General features: G+C 39.6%; 1 protein-coding gene across 13 annotated transcripts in view; it reads left to right on the top strand.

Moving 5' to 3' along the window:
* Positions 1-17,325, top strand: part of INPP4B (inositol polyphosphate-4-phosphatase type II B) — a 400,661-nt gene that overhangs the window by 171,528 nt on the left and 211,808 nt on the right. For 11 of the 13 annotated variants that reach the window (XM_064510757.1, XM_064510756.1, XM_064510754.1 and 8 more), the window contains one exon: positions 7,874-7,958. In XM_064510757.1, coding sequence (XP_064366827.1) covers positions 7,874-7,958 — 85 coding nt within the window. Of the gene's footprint in view, positions 1-7,873; positions 7,959-13,453; positions 13,566-17,325 lie in introns of all 13 variants that reach the window. The other 2 variants (XM_064510759.1, XM_026106128.2) reach the window with 1 other exon arrangement.

Here is a 17,325-nt window from a genome sequence, read left to right as displayed (position 1 = left end):
AAAAATAGCTTCTCTGTTTGTGAATAAAAATACCCCTATAAATCTTGTTGCCTTTTTTTATTTCATATGTATAAGCTTTGTTTGACGTGCAGGGTGGTTAAGCTTATCTGCGCTAACGCTGAAATAGCAAATGTAGGTGGGAGTGTTTATAGTGCACTCAAAAGCATGACTTGAGCACTCGCATACATTATTGTGCTCATATCAGTCTAACAAGCTCGTTTGCCAGTATTGGCGAACTTGTAAAAACACAGGCTCATAGGCAAGTTGTGCAGCTTGCTTCATTTTTAATGATGTTACAACTTTGCTACTAATGGCGTTGGAGCCAGTGTGACTAATGCTGGGTCACTGGTGCCAATGCACGTGGCTGTTGGGCCTTTTGCTGGGCCGTCGTGCGCCAGCAGAGAGCGGCTGTGCTGCTGCCATCGCACCAGCTTGCCTGCTTGTGGCTGTTGCTGGAAGGGGAGCAGCCCGGGGGCAGGGAGGCCTCTCCGGATGAGCTGGGCTCCTCAAGGCTCCTGCAGGCGCTGGGGCTGCTAGAAGTGGCCAGAGTCCTCAGCGGGGAGCGGCCGCTTGGCTCTGCCTTGCTCCCCTCCCTGGAAGCGAGGTGCTTTGCCTGTAGATCCCTGTGAGCCCCTGGTGGGTCTCCCAGGCCCCCTGCAGCCCCGGCTTTCCCCCCACAGCTCCCAGCACAGGCCTCAGACGCGATGGGAGATCTGATGCTGGGGCCCATGACGCTGAGCAGGGTACCGCCAAGGTTTGCAAACGGCTGAAAAGTGGGTAGGCAGGGGTGACTTTGCAGCTTGAGGGGAGATGCAATGGGCTCAGCCTGAATTTGAGAAACTTCTGCTGTTACCAGTCTCTTCAGGCAAAATGTTCTCTTACAAGTGTTTTCTTTAATAGTGAGCAAGAACTAAAACCAATTCTCTGCATTTACATTTTGGAAGTATCATTTTCAATTTTTGTTCCCTAGTGGTGTCTCTTGTGTTACTTCTGTGGGACTAAAGTTGTGTCAATTTGAAGTGTTACACTTTTCCATAAGATTTTTTTCTTTAACATGTTCTTGCCATAGCAATACTCATAAATGAGGGCTGAAAATAAGTGATTGGAAAAACATGGTACATAGGATTGGTGTATGTAGCATCCCAGTTCCTTAAGGTCTTTAAGCAGCTGTTTCAAGCTTGCAAAAATAAACTTTTAAAATATAAACAGTAAAATTCTTCAGTAAATAGGGTTCCTTGCATTCCTGATAGCTAATTCTTTCCCACTGACAGAGGTTTTCTTTCCCCCTTTTTTTTTTAAAAAAAAGAAAAAAACATCTTAACAGGAGTTTTTACTTCATATAGTATTTGTTCTCTTTTTTCCACAATGCTGCAGTCTTACTTTTCTACTTATTGTTCTAACAACTGCTTGGGAATGGCATTTCTGATTTTAACTGTGTTTAGGTTTAGCTCTCTCCTGGATATAGCTAACAGTGGACTTCCACATCCTCCCTAGTAAAACTTTCGTTGTAAAACCCTTTCACATCAAAACCCTTTTTTTCTTTTTAGTCATGGTACATCAAGGCAGACCTACAAGAACGCAGAAATCACTTGAAGTTTCTACTTCCGACCATTTTAGAAGTTCCTGTTAATGCTTTAATTTTTCTTAAAGTCTTTTTAACCAGTGTTTCCTCCCCCACCCCCCCAAAAAGGGGCAGGCTGGACTCTGCAATAACATAGTTACGAATTCAAGGTACAATGTAGTTTACACATTCACTGCAGATCCTTTAGAAACATCCCCAAGCTGTTACTATTGTACCTTGAGGTAGGATGCGATTCTCCCACTGCTTTAGAATGTGTTTGCACTTTATCCACTTGCAAACTGCAAAAATACTTTATTTTGCTCTATCAGAAAACTTGTGTAAGTAGTTTTCTCCCATGTGATGTGTGCTTTAGGTTGCTTGCGCATCTAGAGTTAGATGCTTGAATGATGGTTGCCAGTTCAATACCATTTCTTTACATTAAAGGTTGTGTACAGTTATGTGCATATGAATAAGTAGTTAGTCATACCAAAGCACATGAGCAGGTGTCTGCTATCTTTTATTACAGCTCTTGGCCTGGGTTCCACAGCATGGTAAGGTCTTCACTAGCCTGATTTGAAACTCAGGGCAATATGGCTGATAGTAGTGATGTTACTTGGGATTTACAGCTGCCTACTGATAGTAAAGCTTGGCTGATTATTTGGCCAAGTGAATAAGAAGATAGTTTTTTTGTGAATTCTAAGTTTTGGACTTTTTTCTATTTGAGCAGTATTACTAGGATGCTTTGGTTAGACTTATGAATCATTTAATTTCCTCTTCAGATCAGTCTTTTAAAACAATTTTCTGTTTTTTTATGTGTAGGCTTTGTCCATTTTCCAAGAAAGATGAAATAGTTCAAGGCTTGAATGTTGTTCAGCATTTGGATTGATCCAGTAAGCTATTGATTAAAAATTTTCTGGAATTATTTAATAGTGAAAAACAATATATTGGATTGTAACATATTACTGCAGGCTTGATTTTGATCCTATTTGTGTGCACAAAGACCAAGTCATTAGAAGTTACCCTTTTATTAAAATGAAACCTGAAAAAATGAAATGAAATAAAATAACTCCTAGTCCAAATAAGCTCATACTATGTGCTTAAGAGAACAATTTTGAGTGCCTTTGGATACTGATAAACAAAGTTGATCTCTATCAGATATGCATAATAGGTCCCTTGATTACAATTTTGTCATTTCATTTGCAAATAAATTTCTCATTAGCTTTTTGTGTGCTAGATAGAGCATAGCTCATCTAAATGATGAGAAGGCTGCAATAGTAGGGATTCTGAAGCTCTTTTTCTTCAGCTTTGTGCCAGGATGTGGGAGGGACGCGTTCGCTGTTTTGTAGCAACATGTGTTTTCTATTCTGGCAGCCTTATGCTCTTTCATCTTCCCCCCCCCCCCCCCCTTGGTTTGTTTCCCTTCTTGTTCCCATACACATATACAAAAAGTAACTGCGTATCCTCTGATCCTGCTTGACAGTGAATCTTGGAAAAGCGTGCAAATTCATTTGAAGTTGCGGTGTTTCATTCTGACTTCTACTGGTGTAGGGAGTGAAGTAATTTGTTGCAAAAGAGGATTTCGTGCTATAGCATCCACCGTCTTAAAATGCAGAAAAATTGAAATATCTTGAATCTTCCTCTCTGAGGTTTGTTTTCTTGTATGTTGACTCAACTGTCAATCTGCATTGCTTTGAGACAAACATTCATTGATACAAGTTCTTGTTAATTATTTGATAATTATCTTTTGCTAGCTACATGCTAATTTGTTTCCGTTCCATGTGTGTCTTTCGTGCAAGAGTGCAAATGTCAAGCCTGGAGTCTCAGCAGCTGTGTTGCACTGCCTGGGAGCTGCGTGACCCTTCCTTCCTGGCCTTTCCAAATACCTGAGTTACTTGAAAACCATACAACAGGGAGCAGCTTCTCTTTATATAGTGACAAGTTTCCATTTACGGCAGATCTAGAATTTGGAGAGAAAGCTAAGCCTATGGAGTTGTCGTGTCTGGCTGTTTCATCTGCGGGTCATGGATATTTGCAGAGGACCCTTTCTTCCATGGGATGAGAAGGGGCCAAGTTGTCACAGCTGATTGAATGCTTTTTGGACAGGTGCTGGATGAAAGTCTTTTGATTGGAGTAACTTTCATGTTTTACACTGTGGCTATCTTGACCAGTAGGATGCTGAGCCTGAAGTGTTTATGAAATACCCCCTTGGTGGAGTCACGTTCTTGGGCTTCTGCTTTTGCACGTAAAGATGATTAATTGAAGCCCCATAGGAAGTCTCGAGACTACCATGTAGAGGGATCCTATGTGGATTATTTTTATGCATTAGTGGAAGCGGTGCTAAAGTTCATGTTTAACTTGTATGTGCTTTTTCTTTCTCAAAGAAAATACATTATAAGGGAAGACATTAGTTTTAAAATTATACATATAATTTTGTAATTATATTAAGATACACTGTATTGCTGAATTTTTCGTTCACTAACAGTCAGAATGATGTGCCAGTACATTGATCTGGAAAAGGATTGGGTGTGAAGTGATGGCAGCACATTTCCCAAACAAGACAGCAGGCTCCGCAGAGTAAGGTAGAGTGAGCAGGAGGGAGAAACAGAGGGAGGAGGAACAGGGATGGCTTCAGTTGCAAGGGTGTGAACAGTATTACTGCAGTTGAACTTAAATGCCTAAAGAGAAGGCTGGTGCCTGAAAGGTCCTGAGCAGAAAAGCAGTGCTGATCTCTAGCTGCAAGCCAGAAGCACCAGGAAAGCTAAATGCCTGAAACAATCTTGCTAGCATTGATTTCTGTGTTACTAGACAACTCCTTTCTCAGATGGTGGGTTTCTGGAAATTGTTTCCTTGGGTGCTGAACTGTTCACATGTGTACTTGAGGTGGCAATAGAAGAGCCCTAAGGTGGTGCTGAAATCAAACTTTTCCTACTCTGTTTCTCTCAGGAAAAACATCAGACACTTACTGTTCTTCTACTCTTATGTAGGCAGTCATTACAGCAAAGAAATCATTTTAAGCAAATATATTAACAGATTGATTTGTTAATAGAAAACCACTTTGTAGCACCCAGCATCTTTGAAAACAAGCTGATATTGACTATAATCTTTTTGTTTGGCTGAGATGGCTTTACTATTTTATAATGAGGTTTGAATTAAACTGCATCTCTGTAAAGAAACTACATCTAAAGCCTTCTATTTAGCATGGTTCACAGACCTCTAACTCTGCAGAGTTGTTTCTCATTTGCTTCAAGCTGCTTCTCTATAAAATTTCTACCATTACAGTAGTGTCAGTGTAAGCTGCCACCTTGTGCTCACACCTCTCATGAACCTCCCTCTTGAATGAACCTGCCTCAGCGCTGCTGAAAAGGTTAGTCCAGATTGCAAGTTAGAGGCTTTTTTTCCAGTGCCTTGCACCTTCAGTGGTCACTTTAAACCTGTGTATTTCAGGTGTAATTCACTCAAATCAGAAATTAAACCATAAATAGCATTTTATAAGCCACATAGTTAAAATGTGCATGGCCGCGCAAATAGCATTGTTGTTGAGAGCAAAGGCCAAAGCTCTAAGCACCTCACTTTTACTGGTTTGGTCAGAGTTCCCCGAGTTTGGCATTGATTGATTAAACTCCTTGAGAGCATCATATTGCTGACCTACCTAATGAAGTGCTATAGCTGTTCTTTCATCCCTTTGTCTTAGTTTTTAGCCCATTCTGCGGGCTAGTTGTTCATTAAAAGTGGTAATGCTTTTTTAATTTCTAAGAATATTTGCACTAACAGTGCATATGCACTACTGTGCGCTATCTCGTCTCTTTGCTGAAACCTTTGGTTGGGTTTGCAGAAAGCAACACTTGCTTTTCTTTATTCAAAAACTGATGGCGTTTTCATGTGGGTATAGAAGTAGCAGAGTAAAAACTGCTGTGTTGAAGGCAGGGGATAAAATACAGCCCCAGTATTGTCTGAAACGCAGAACACTTGGAAAAACTCGGGAGAGGAGCCAACCAGAGGTTTCAGTTAGGAGGATTTTCTCTACCCCTTCTGATTATCTGTTTGCTAGCTAAAACTCTTCCTTTCAGTTGTATCCCACACTGCCTCTTTTACTTTCTTTAATTGCCTCTTCCCAGAGTTGTGGAAATAACAGTATGCCTATGCTACCAAAGCTAACGTTAGCTCTGCTGGGCTGTTGTGCCTACTAATCTGTGCTGGTGGTGTTACGACAGAATAAAAACTCTGGGGCAGTTGGTGAAGGAAGATCCCATTCTTCATTGGCTAGTATGGACTCCTGCTTTAAAAACAACACAAAAACCCCACACTTCCTCACAGAAATATGTGTTTCACAAGGATTTCCTGCACTTACAGTTGTGTGTTAAATTGTTGCAGACCTTTGTTGACCTCTGGAATAAAACCTTCTTTTGGTTGTGTCCTTTCTGAAAGATTGCCATCTCTTGATGGAATCTGCCTGTGTTATCTACGTCCTCAAATGAGGAATTTTCTGGGAGACCGTGATGTAGGTGTTGACATCTTGCTTCAAAATCTGAAGAATTACAATAGTCATCAGCATTGTTGCTGTTGAGGAATACTTCCTAATTAGTCTCTCTGACTTTGTTGTTTGCTTTTGAACTGTTATTGCCCATTTCCCCAAGCTGACTTTCCCTGTTTCTCATACAGAAACACAAAGAAAGAAAGATAAATCTTTCAGCATCTTTCTTTCCCTAATAGGAACCTCTTAAGAATGCCTCATTTGATATCACCTAATGGGTGGGTTATCATGTAGCCTCAATTTGCTGGATTTGATAATTAAAAAATTCCCAACACAACACTTGCTGTACCCCCCCCCCCAAAAACTTGCTGCCCTGCTTCAATAATTTCACCATTTTTTTCTTTTTCAGCAATTTATTGGCTGTTTTTTCAATCCATAAAACAATACTTCTCTTTGAGACCAACCAGAATATTTATGTTTGGAGTATTTATGTAATAAAAAGGAAAATTTATGGGGGGGGGTGAGGAGAGGAATAAATATAGACTTTCTCGAGGAACTCCTTGCAGCACTTTCTGAAATGGCCCCTGTTTGTTGCTCTTCAGTCAAAAACACGTACTCTGAACATTAGGACTTATTCTATCAATATTTTTTATTACTTTCTTGCTGATGAAAGGCCATGGTACTATTAGGTAAGTAAAAGGTCTTTTTGTGAGAAAATGCACAATCAAGTCTTCCATTTAGAGACAAACTTGAAACTGTTGGCAAAAATGTGTGCTTGGTTCTGGCAGGCCAGATAACCCGTCTCTATAAACCCTGCATAAATGCAGAGAAGGAAGCAGACAAGCTGTGTGTATGTGCAGCATCTGTTAAAGATACAAACTTTAAAAACAAACAAAACCCCAAGTCATTCATAAAGTGGCAAGTATGTGGAACTAAGGCTCAAGGTTTTGGAAATAAAGTAGTAGCTGAGGAAGGAACATTAAAGGAAAAATTTACATGAGGCCTTCCAGAATCGCACTGCGGTGGCCAAGAGGCTCTGCGACCTGCTGCTCGGCTCCTGACGAGGAAGTGTATGGGAGGGTGTTCTTACCGTTATTTATTCCCAGATATTAGGGATAAAAAATGGATGATAAAAGCTTCAAGAAAACAAGAGATTAATTGTGAGGGAGTGATTGATAGCTTCACTCTTCTGAAAAATGAGTCACATTTATTAAGCTAAAAGAAGAGTCTGTGTCGTGTCTGCAGAGCATTCACAAAAGGAGTGGTACGGGTAACTCGTATCGTGTTGCACTGCAATAGGTCCGTACAGCTTAATATTGCTCAACTGCATAGCCAGAGACAATATTCACAGTTTCAAGTGATGGTAAAGAATTCCTTTTAAATGAAAATTAAATAGAAATGACTATTGGAAGTCTGTGTATGTTAGGTTATTTTCTTTGTTCACCTCAAAATATCCTGCTCTTTGAATAGATTTCAACTTTTGATTCAATGTTGTTAGTAGGTATAGCAATTGCAATGAGATGGGCTTGCCCAAGTTGTTTAAAAATCAAGCTGGCATCTAAACTTTGAATACCTACAATATGAAAAAAAACTGCTGAGTTCTCCTTTTTTCTTAGTTTCCTGTGTAGTCTTTTCCAACAGTTTATTCCCATTATAGCTCATTGAACTGGGGTAAGATGGCACAGATCGGTAATTAAAGAACGCTGGTATCCATCTGCCTAGTGGCGCTTCTGCTCTGGTGCCTTTCTGTCTGTAGGCTGCTTTGGCTGTGAGCAGGCTAACAGACGGACTTCCCAGTCAGGCTCCAAATCCTAACGTTTTGTCATCTTTATCTCTTGCAGACTTCTGAAGCCTCTGAAGTGGTAATCCTGGAGCGGTGCTGGATTGTGGAGTTCAGGAGTAAAACAGATGTTTCAATAGTCCTCAGTAAGTAAGACGCAGCTTAGTACATTCAACGTGAATTTTGTATTCCTGTCAAACAAACAGACAAGCAGCAAAATCCCACACTTCAGAACTCTGTCAAACAATTTATTAAACACTTTAGCTAAAACGTTGTCTGTTAAAGATGCTTGCATCTAAATCCTGCTCATGTTTGTGTTCATGCCTGAAAAAGTGCTAAAAGCCATCTTTTTGTCTTTGTTTTTTAACTTCCTATCAACTCTTCATTCACAGATTGTTAACATTTAGGAAAAATGTTAATTATTTCATAGAAACTGGAATCATTATTTTAATGGAAAGATTTTTATTTGTAGAGAATGACAACAACCACTTTCTTCTGCAGGGACATCTCAACTAGCCATTGTTTTATTAGAAATTGTTTATGATTTTGTCTGATACCATGGCCAAGTTTTATAGTGCTTGGATCAATTTGCAATTTTCAGTTAGCTTTTATCATCCCAGAGATTTAAAAAAAAAAAAAAAAAAAAAAAAAAAAAGGTTTGCCTAACTGAATCTGAGGAAGTCAAGATCCCCCTCCCTCCCCGCAGTGTGCCAACAGTGTTAACCATTTCAGGGCATGCAGTAAAATGTCTATTTGATGATGCAGGAAGTTTCATTCATAAATATTTCATTTCAGGGTATCTTGGTTGAAAATATAAAAATAGCACACACTAAATGAAATGCATGTTTTGGTCTCAGTTCTTGGAGGACATCTGTCTTAAGTTTGGTCATGCATAAACCACATGCTGTAGTTAAGAGCTGTTTGAGTCTGTTCTCAGGAGGAGCACAAGACTAGTTTGAGAGGAGTTTTATTAGGTTAGTAAAGCTAGCCATGGGAAAAACTTGGGCTTTTTGTGGCCAGGTTTAGCTACAGTTATTAGCAGTTCCTACCTTCTTAGTTTTATAAGCACCAAAATCCCTAGTCCATTTCAAGAAAAATGCTAAGTTAATTATGTTGACTTTTTGCTGTCATCTGCTGAAGTAGTTCTCAATGTTTGGTTGCATTTGAGAAGGTAGTGATTGAAAAGTTATTTGTTGTGGTGGGTTTTGCCCTTTTCTGGTTCTTGAGCTGTTCCTTGTGATAAGTCCTGCATCTTCAGTAGTGGAATTAAATCTCATGTCTTGTGCCTGAGATTGAGGCATTGCATCCAAAAAGACTTCTCTCTTGATTTGGAAGCATCACTTCACCTAGCAATAAAATAGCTAGATGATGACCATTGACTCTTGAATTGTGAGTCTTTGCTAATTATGCACTCACCGATTCTAATTCAGCAATTGTGATTATTGGCTTTGAGGTGGTGGTGTTACAATACAGTCACACCAGTTCCCTGCCGGTACTCTTTTATAATGCTTGACCATAGTGCTGCTATTCCAAGAATTCAGTTGTAATAGCTGATGGGATTCTCTCAGTTAGCTTTGAAGCCTGCAAATGGGACAGTTTGGCAGATTTCAAGTCCAAAAGTTGGCAAGGTAGACAACAATGAGTACTGAGGAAGCACTTCAGGCTGCCTGTGAATATTTCTGGAGGAAAAAAACCACACTTGCTTGATTAGGACCAGGAACTGTTACCAGAGAGACAGACATCCTAAAAGAACGTTTGCAGATCTGTAGTGTAGCTGGAAATAACAGTGGCATTCTGAGGAACAGTTAAAAACACATTAAAGGCAAAAGGAAAAAACAGTAGAGAACTCGAGATATGCAGACCTGACAAAATGATGGAGAATACCTGGAGGGGTAACCAAAGGAATGCAGCAGAAGATAGCGGAAGAGACAGACAAGAAGATGAGAAATGGATTTTAAACTTGGCAAGTTTCCTTTGCTGGAGAACCAGGACGAGAGGTTGGCAGAAGATTTGTTGGACAGGAGAAGAGAAAGAAAGCCAGACTACTGTGAAGGATAAGAACAAAACTGGAGAGGAATGAAGATAATATACTGTGCAGAGTGAGGATAAAATACCAAAAGAAGTGAAATAATACTCCATGGACTGTAGGAAAGAACAGAATTCAAAGGACAAAAGGAAAAAAATGAAACAACATGAAAATTGAGAAGAGAGATCTCTGTGACTGGGGACTTCTATCATGGACAAAATGGCCATGTTGTACTTAAAATATATCCAGAATTGATGTTGGGAGCAAAAAAAATGCCCTAAAATGTGTATCTGGGGCTTTAAAGGATTCAGATGGAGGCAGGAAAGGGCTTTCTGATCCACCTTGTCAGCTTGCTTTTGAGGCAGCCCAAGAAAGCTATGCCAGAATGGAAGTGCCAAGCAAAGGAGGCTAAGTTGGTCTGAGATTTTACTGGTGGTGTGGCAGGGAGGAAGCAGAGAGCAAAAGCCAGAGAGTCAGCTGGTGGGTCAGGGCTTGCAGCTTTGGATGGGGTTTCTTGCCTGATGGTCTCTGTCTTTCTCTGAGCGGTGCCCTGAGTCCTAGGGAACATAAATAATAGTGAGAAAATGAGAACAGCTAGGATATCTAGGAAGAGAATATAATAAAGGACAGTGGCACATACATGGAGCAAAATAAGGAAATTTTCATGCAGCATCTAATTATATTGTGGAGCTCATTGCCTCAGGATATTGTGGAGACTAAAATCACACGCAGAGTGCAGAAGATATCACACAATTGTAGAGGACGGTTCTGTAGGTGGCTCTTAAGCACAGTGCTCCCACAGCAGTCCAGCTCAGAGTTTCTGAGCTGTCCATTAAAGGAAACTGGAAAGATTTATTATGGGAAATATCATTCTGCATATGCCTGGTTGCTTGTGCGCCTTCGTAACATCCACTACTTGCTATTAATAGAACAGGTCAGATGCTGAGATGGATGTGATTGAATATGACGGTCCTTATAAATAGGATTCGTTTTCCAAATCCAGAAACGTGTGAGAAGAGAGTATTTCAGCTGTTTTATCTGAGAAGATTTTACACCTGGAAACTGCCACAGCACATTGACATGTCTGAGCAGTGCAAGGTGTTAACTTCCCTAGCTCAGATTCTGCTACTGAATAACCAGTGCTGGCAGCAGCTAAGCTTGCAGCTCGTACTGTAGGGACAGGCACCTTAGCCTAAGCAAGCACTGAAGTATATTATCATAGGTTATTGCAGATATTTAAAGAACTGTTGCATCTGGACCTTGGGACCTCTCTCAGAGGTGGTTACTTTGTGTCATATTTTTTTCCAGGTGTTTTTTTGTGTGCATGTTTTGTCCCTTACCAGAGGTGTCAGTGTTAGAACAGAAGAAGCAAGAATGGCATGCAAAGGAATGGGCAGCCACGAGCAGAAATTTGTGCTAATGGTGGTAGACCTCGGTCACTGTTAGGTTTCTCTGGAGCAGAGCAACTAGAGCTCTGTTGGTTGGATGATTGAAACTCCTGAGAGCAGTCTGGAGTCAACCCTTGTGTTGTGCAGTCTCACATTACGTATGTCACGTGGGTGAGAGGCAAGAATTAACTCTGTCGGTCTCCTTGGCTCCGTGTGATATTGTATGTACAGCGCAGATTGGGAATGGACCCAGGACTCAGGCAACGAAATGAAATCAGGTCAGATCTGAGAATCTGCATTCAGGGACCAGATCTCTTCTGTTTTTCAGGTGTTGTGCCTGGAGCTAAGAAATTCCTTTAAGACTCTATTACTGTATTATTGCATGTGGTCTGTGAGTGAGAATTAGGAAAACAAGAGCTCTGATATCCAGGTGAGGCTGGTGAGGCACAGGGAGAACCAAAGGGGACGGAGGAGGATGGCCAGGGAATATAGGAATATAGTGCATATAGGAATACCCATATGATGGCGAGCATTTCCTTTTGCCATTTGTAATAGTATGTAAGCCACATACTTTGGAGGGTGTCCCACCACCTCCCTGCAATAGTAGCAGTTGGGAAAGGCAGGTTGGCATCGTGCTCTGTTTTAGAGATGGAAAAATGGGGCCATATGCTGAGGTTACTCATGCAGAGCTAGATAGAGAATTAAGATCTCTGAATCCTGCCTTTTTCAGTAGGCAGTGGTCCTGCTGATAGTGTGATACTCTTCCCTTTTTTTTTTCTCTAAACTCTTGAGATCTCATTGTGTTTTTTAATTATTTGTATGGTCTGCCTGGCTTCCAGCTTAGGTATAGTATTTATTTATTTTACTGTATATAATAGTAATATTTAGTATTTATTTAATGAAAGGGGAGAAGGTACCTGCCATGTATGAAAGCCTACCGGTATTAAAAGAAACAAGGTATTATGCTGCGATAATCAACCTGAAGAAACAAAGTTACGTATCATGCTATATTCATTTCAGATACTTCCAGCTCTTTGTGAGCTTCTGTAGAGACTTACATAAGTTGCCATTACAATCTCCATTTAAGTTCATTCTAGCATTGAAAAAAAAAAATACACTGAAGATAAACGAATTTAATTAAATTCTTTATCTTTGATTGAAAATTTAACTTTCAAAGGAAGATTAGCACAGCATCGTCAGTAACCATGGGATGATTTCATCACTGCTAATTTGAACATGAAATGCATCAGCGTATAGAATTCAGTCAGCTTTGTGAATTAAAAGCCTCTGATGTCTGTATTAGAAATATCCTGCGGATATAATTTACGTATCAAAGCTTTCATTCTACTTTTGTTACAGCATATGGTGGTTAGCTGTGATGGTGCTTTATATTTTGGAGTGACAGCACCTCATTGATATTCCCAGCCATTTTCCACTGCTGAGGTAGCAATTCGGAATTACTGTTTGCTGGGAAATGTGAAAAGGGAGAGAGAACCTTTAACTGCTTTGAACTCCCTTACTTCAAATACTGGCATGGGGGGGGGGGGGGGAAGTGATCCTCTGGGAAAGGGGTGATTGTCACTTGAAATCATGGACATTGAGCACGTGCTTTGTATGTGTTTATTTAAATCCTGTCAATGATTTTGGTGGGTTTTTTAACTCTGTTCAGCATGATTTTGTGCTTATAACTCTCATTAATGGAAACAAAGCAAACCAAATGTCTGACACAGCTTATCAGCCTTCCTGTCACTCTTACACGTCCAGTAAAAATGAAGCAATAAAGCTTTGTTAAGAAAAAAAGTTAGTTAATACCAAAGAGCTTTAAAACCAAATAATGTTTCCCCTCTCCTGCCCCCCATCTAGTCACAACGCAAGAGTCTGAGATACTATTTTTAAACTTACAATCAGATACATATTTAAAAATAAAACAAAATTCGTATTAAAAAATTCTTAGTGATGTTCCTCTTTGTTATTTCGGTTATTAAAAATTAGCTGTAGAGAAGAGAGCTGTTACTGTTAAATTGGGATAGAAAATAAGTGTTCTTACAAGAGCCTTGGTAAAAAAAAAAAAAAAAACAAAAACAGTTATTTGAAGGTGATAGAACTAACACCAAAAGACACTTGGGTGCTTCAGATAGTGGGTTATAGTGGAAAAGGCTGTTCAGTGCCTTTGGGGACATCTTCACGTTGTGCTATTCCGTATTTGACAGCGGTTCTGTCTGAGCAGGGGTGTTGTGAATTCTTCATCTGAGCTGCAGAAGTCCTACGGGGCTGGAAGTTTATATACTGGCGTCTATGGGAGGAAGTCTGAGGTCAAACTTCAGTTAAAAGAATTGCTGGTGAGTGAAATCCTAATCAGGATAATGTAATCCCAGTCCATCCTAAACCCAAAGATGTTACAAGTGGGCATGCTAGCTTTCCAGTGTTGTCTTCCTCAGCCCTTGCCTCTATTGGGAGTTCGTAATACTGGAATACAGAAAAGAAGTGAGGTGGGCAACCAGTCTGAAAGGGGAGCTAAACACTGGTTAGTGGGATTCCTGCATTTAAGTAGGTGCTTGAGGCAGTGCAGTCACTGGACCACATTAGCTTTTTTTTGTCTGTCTCTTTGTTTCCTCTTTTTTCTCTCCTTCCCCTGAGGCTGGTAGTTGTCTGGGTTTGGGTTTTTTTCCAATTGGACAGCTCAGCTCAGTCTAACGGTGCAGAGATGATGAGAAGCGCTTGAATATCTGGTTATTTATTGCAATTATGGACTAGTGTGAGATTCTCAGGGTAAATGCAATCTCTGTAATGGTAAATATGAGGAATACATGTGCCTTCACACATTTTTGGATTTGCTCTGATAGTAATATAACTGGTGTAGTAGCAGTACTCTTACTTTTAAGCACTCTTGTTAAGTTCGAGGAACTGAATGGATATCTTGGGAGAAGCTGAGGACAAAGCTTTTTATAGTCTTCAGGTAGATTGTGATTTTGTTTAAATATATGCAAATCACCTGTCAGGGTGAACGCTACTACATTACTGTAGGTGACATCAATATCCTAGTATCTGACCTCAAAATCTGTCCCTTTGTTTCTATTTGTTGAGTTTATGAAAGCTTTTGAAAGGTTCTGGATTAACTCCTGTAGCTAGACAGACCTTGCACAGATCAAGAAGGAAAAAAGAAATATAGAATTGTATAACATTTTGCTTTGACCTTAGTGCAAGTTAAATGTTTGTTTTGAAGGGTTATTCTTTTGTTTTGCTGAAGGAAAAACAACGAGCTCCGAGAGAAAACCATTGTGTTTAGTTGCGTGGAGGAAGGTTTCTTCCTTGGATTTATGCCACTGAACTTGGACATCTGGCGTCATAGAGGATGTCCAACGCTGAGTTTAAAGTTACTGTCTGATATTATAGATTCCCAAGTAGCTAGAAAATTCTTTCAGCAGTATTTTATGTTCTTAAAACTTGCATGTTGTCTTAGAGACTGTGTCATAACATTAGAACTAGGAATGTGTACCAGCTGAAGAACAACTGGCCTCGCTGAAGTCAATAGCAAATGTTTTTGAAAGGCCAGAATTCTGTCCAGAGTTTATGTCAGCTCGTGTCAGCAGTAACCAAGCATAGTGCAAGATGCCTATGGACTTGTATTTAATAGAGTAGCTCCTTAATTGTAAAATACCAAGTATTTTTGCTCACTTATGAAATACTTCCACGTTTAGGACATCTCGATGCAAACAGAATTCTGCTAATAGGCCCACCACACATTTGAGGGCTTCATTGTATCTAAGGGTTTACCAATATATACACTTTTATTTTCAGGAAGACTCGTCTCAGCTAAGGTTTATCTTTGTACTGAAACTCAAAATTAAATATCTAAGTGTGATAGGTTTATTATTTACATATGAGTTAAAATAATAGTCACCACCACCAATTTGAGAAAAGAAAGTGAAGATGATTGTTTTAAAAATAAAATGGTGCTCCTTTATTGCAACAGATATTGTTGCTGTTGTGCAGCTTCGCTATAACCCAAACTTATACTGCAAGATTTTATTCTAAAAATGGTTAACACAGAATTTGTATTTCTTTTCTTATGTGAATTTGTTGCATCTAAACATTGCATGCATTGAAACAGTGTGTGGAATATATAACTTAACCAACTGTTCAGTCTGCAGAATAAAGCCTTTTTCCGTTTGCAGTGATGAATATTTTCCAGATATTTTCAGATGCTTTTTGGAATTTTTAAGTCACTTATCTGAGTACTCCAAAGATCTCAATATAGCGTACTGTAGTGTTTTGAAGTGATAGTTTAGAATGAATTCCCAGATCTCAGTAGTGGCACCTGTTAGACCAGAATACACTGAATTATGCCCACTCCCACTGCATTTCACTATCCATTTCAGGCTCCATGCATACTAAGTGATTCTGTATGCTTTTTGTGCTTGACGGTCTGATTTCCACAGCTAAGAGGTAAATATAAATAGCATGATTTCAATTGCAAAACACTGATTTCCTCCTGAAGCAGATTTTTTTTTTTACCTAGCTAGTGGTAGAATATTTCAAGGTAGGATCACTGTTCCTGCTTACATTTAAAATAAAGAGAAAAAAGAATATTTTGATAAATTTGCCTTTTGATTGTAAAATATTCGTTTATTTTTTTTCATAGTCTTAGTAAAGGTATCTTGGATGTCAAAACTGCTTCTATTAAAATTCTCTGTACTTCTAAAGACAGAGTTAATTTCATATGGGGTCTTGCATATATATATAAATATTTAACCCATTTTTGATGGTTAATTCTGATGCTTAATATTGGCTGACTGCATTCCCTCCCCCCCCCCTTTTTTAATATGGGTAGTGCTAAAATAAAATAAATACAAAATTCTGAATCGGGGGTCAGTGGCAGAAGGGAGTAGACAAATGTGCTGTTGCAGCTCTTACTGAAGCATTAAAAGTTATCAAGTCTCTTAATTATGAGTCCTCTTGAAGTTTACTGCCCCCATGGCTCAGCTGCAACTGTGGATCACGTGAGACCTTATAGCTAAAATTTCTATGACTATAAATTAATCTGTCACAAATAATAAAAGCCAGTTTGTTCAGTTTTGGTCCCACAAGTAAGTACCCATTTTGTGCATAAATATGGATCTGATGAATATCCGCAGCTCCCTCAGATTCAAATATTCTTGTCACCAGGTAGCTGAATACCTTCTTTTCCAAACTGAGCCAGGGTCAGAGGCAAGAGTTGGAATCCTTATTAGCACTTCATAAATTATCTGTGAAGTCGGAAGGATATCGCCCCACTTTCTGCTCCTTCCCCTCATTCCTGACCAATTCGAGAGTCCAGCTGCTCTGTGAAATCTTAGTCAGAATTGGTATTAGCAGCTGCAGCCACACGTCTGGATTTCCTTAGATCCACCCCAGACAGAAAGCTCTGTCCCACCTCTGCTGGGATCTGTGCCAGCGTGGTTTTAGGAAACTTCCAGACTTGAGGTTTGGCCCTTTTGTCCCCCATAACAATAAAAGACTGTTAATTGTAAGTGGCAGATGCTCCGTTTAGGAAGTGCAAACCGGTTTAGAATAACATATGTGGATAAGTGCCCAAGGTTAGATGCTCAAGCCAGGAAAAGGGAGTTTAAATTCACTTTGTATTGAGAAAAGCTTTTTTTTGTTATTTGGATTTTTAAGTAAATATGAAAGCATTTAAGTGTTCTATTTTATGCAGCAAATATGATCTATAGCTTTTTTTTTTAGGGTCAAAATGATTTTGATGTCCAACTAAATATCTCCCACCTTATTAATAGAATACAGGTGTTTAGGGAGTTTGTTTCTAGATAAGTCAGTAACTTCTTTCAAAGAATCATTGATTTTTCTTTCTTTCTAAGTCTGTTCTTTATTGTGTGTATCACACTAAATGTCACAGTGAATTTGCAACTCTGTGGAGCTGTCTATACTGCAGAATTTTAAATGCCTAAGAGTGTTAGTTTGGGACCCCCTCCTCGCCGCTGCCCCCCCCCCCCCCCCCCCCCCCCGGTGCTAATTCTAATCCAATGTCTGACCCTTTCTACTACCTGCATTTCCTTTGGAGCCTTAGCTCTTATTTCTTTTTTCATTTTATTTTACTTTTCT

The sequence above is a fragment of the Dromaius novaehollandiae genome, chromosome 4 (genome assembly GCF_036370855.1).
Source record: "Dromaius novaehollandiae isolate bDroNov1 chromosome 4, bDroNov1.hap1, whole genome shotgun sequence".
Taxonomy (NCBI): domain Eukaryota; kingdom Metazoa; phylum Chordata; class Aves; order Casuariiformes; family Dromaiidae; genus Dromaius; species Dromaius novaehollandiae.
Note: the sequence above shows the minus strand (reverse complement) of the source record. Positions and strands in the feature narration are given on the sequence as shown.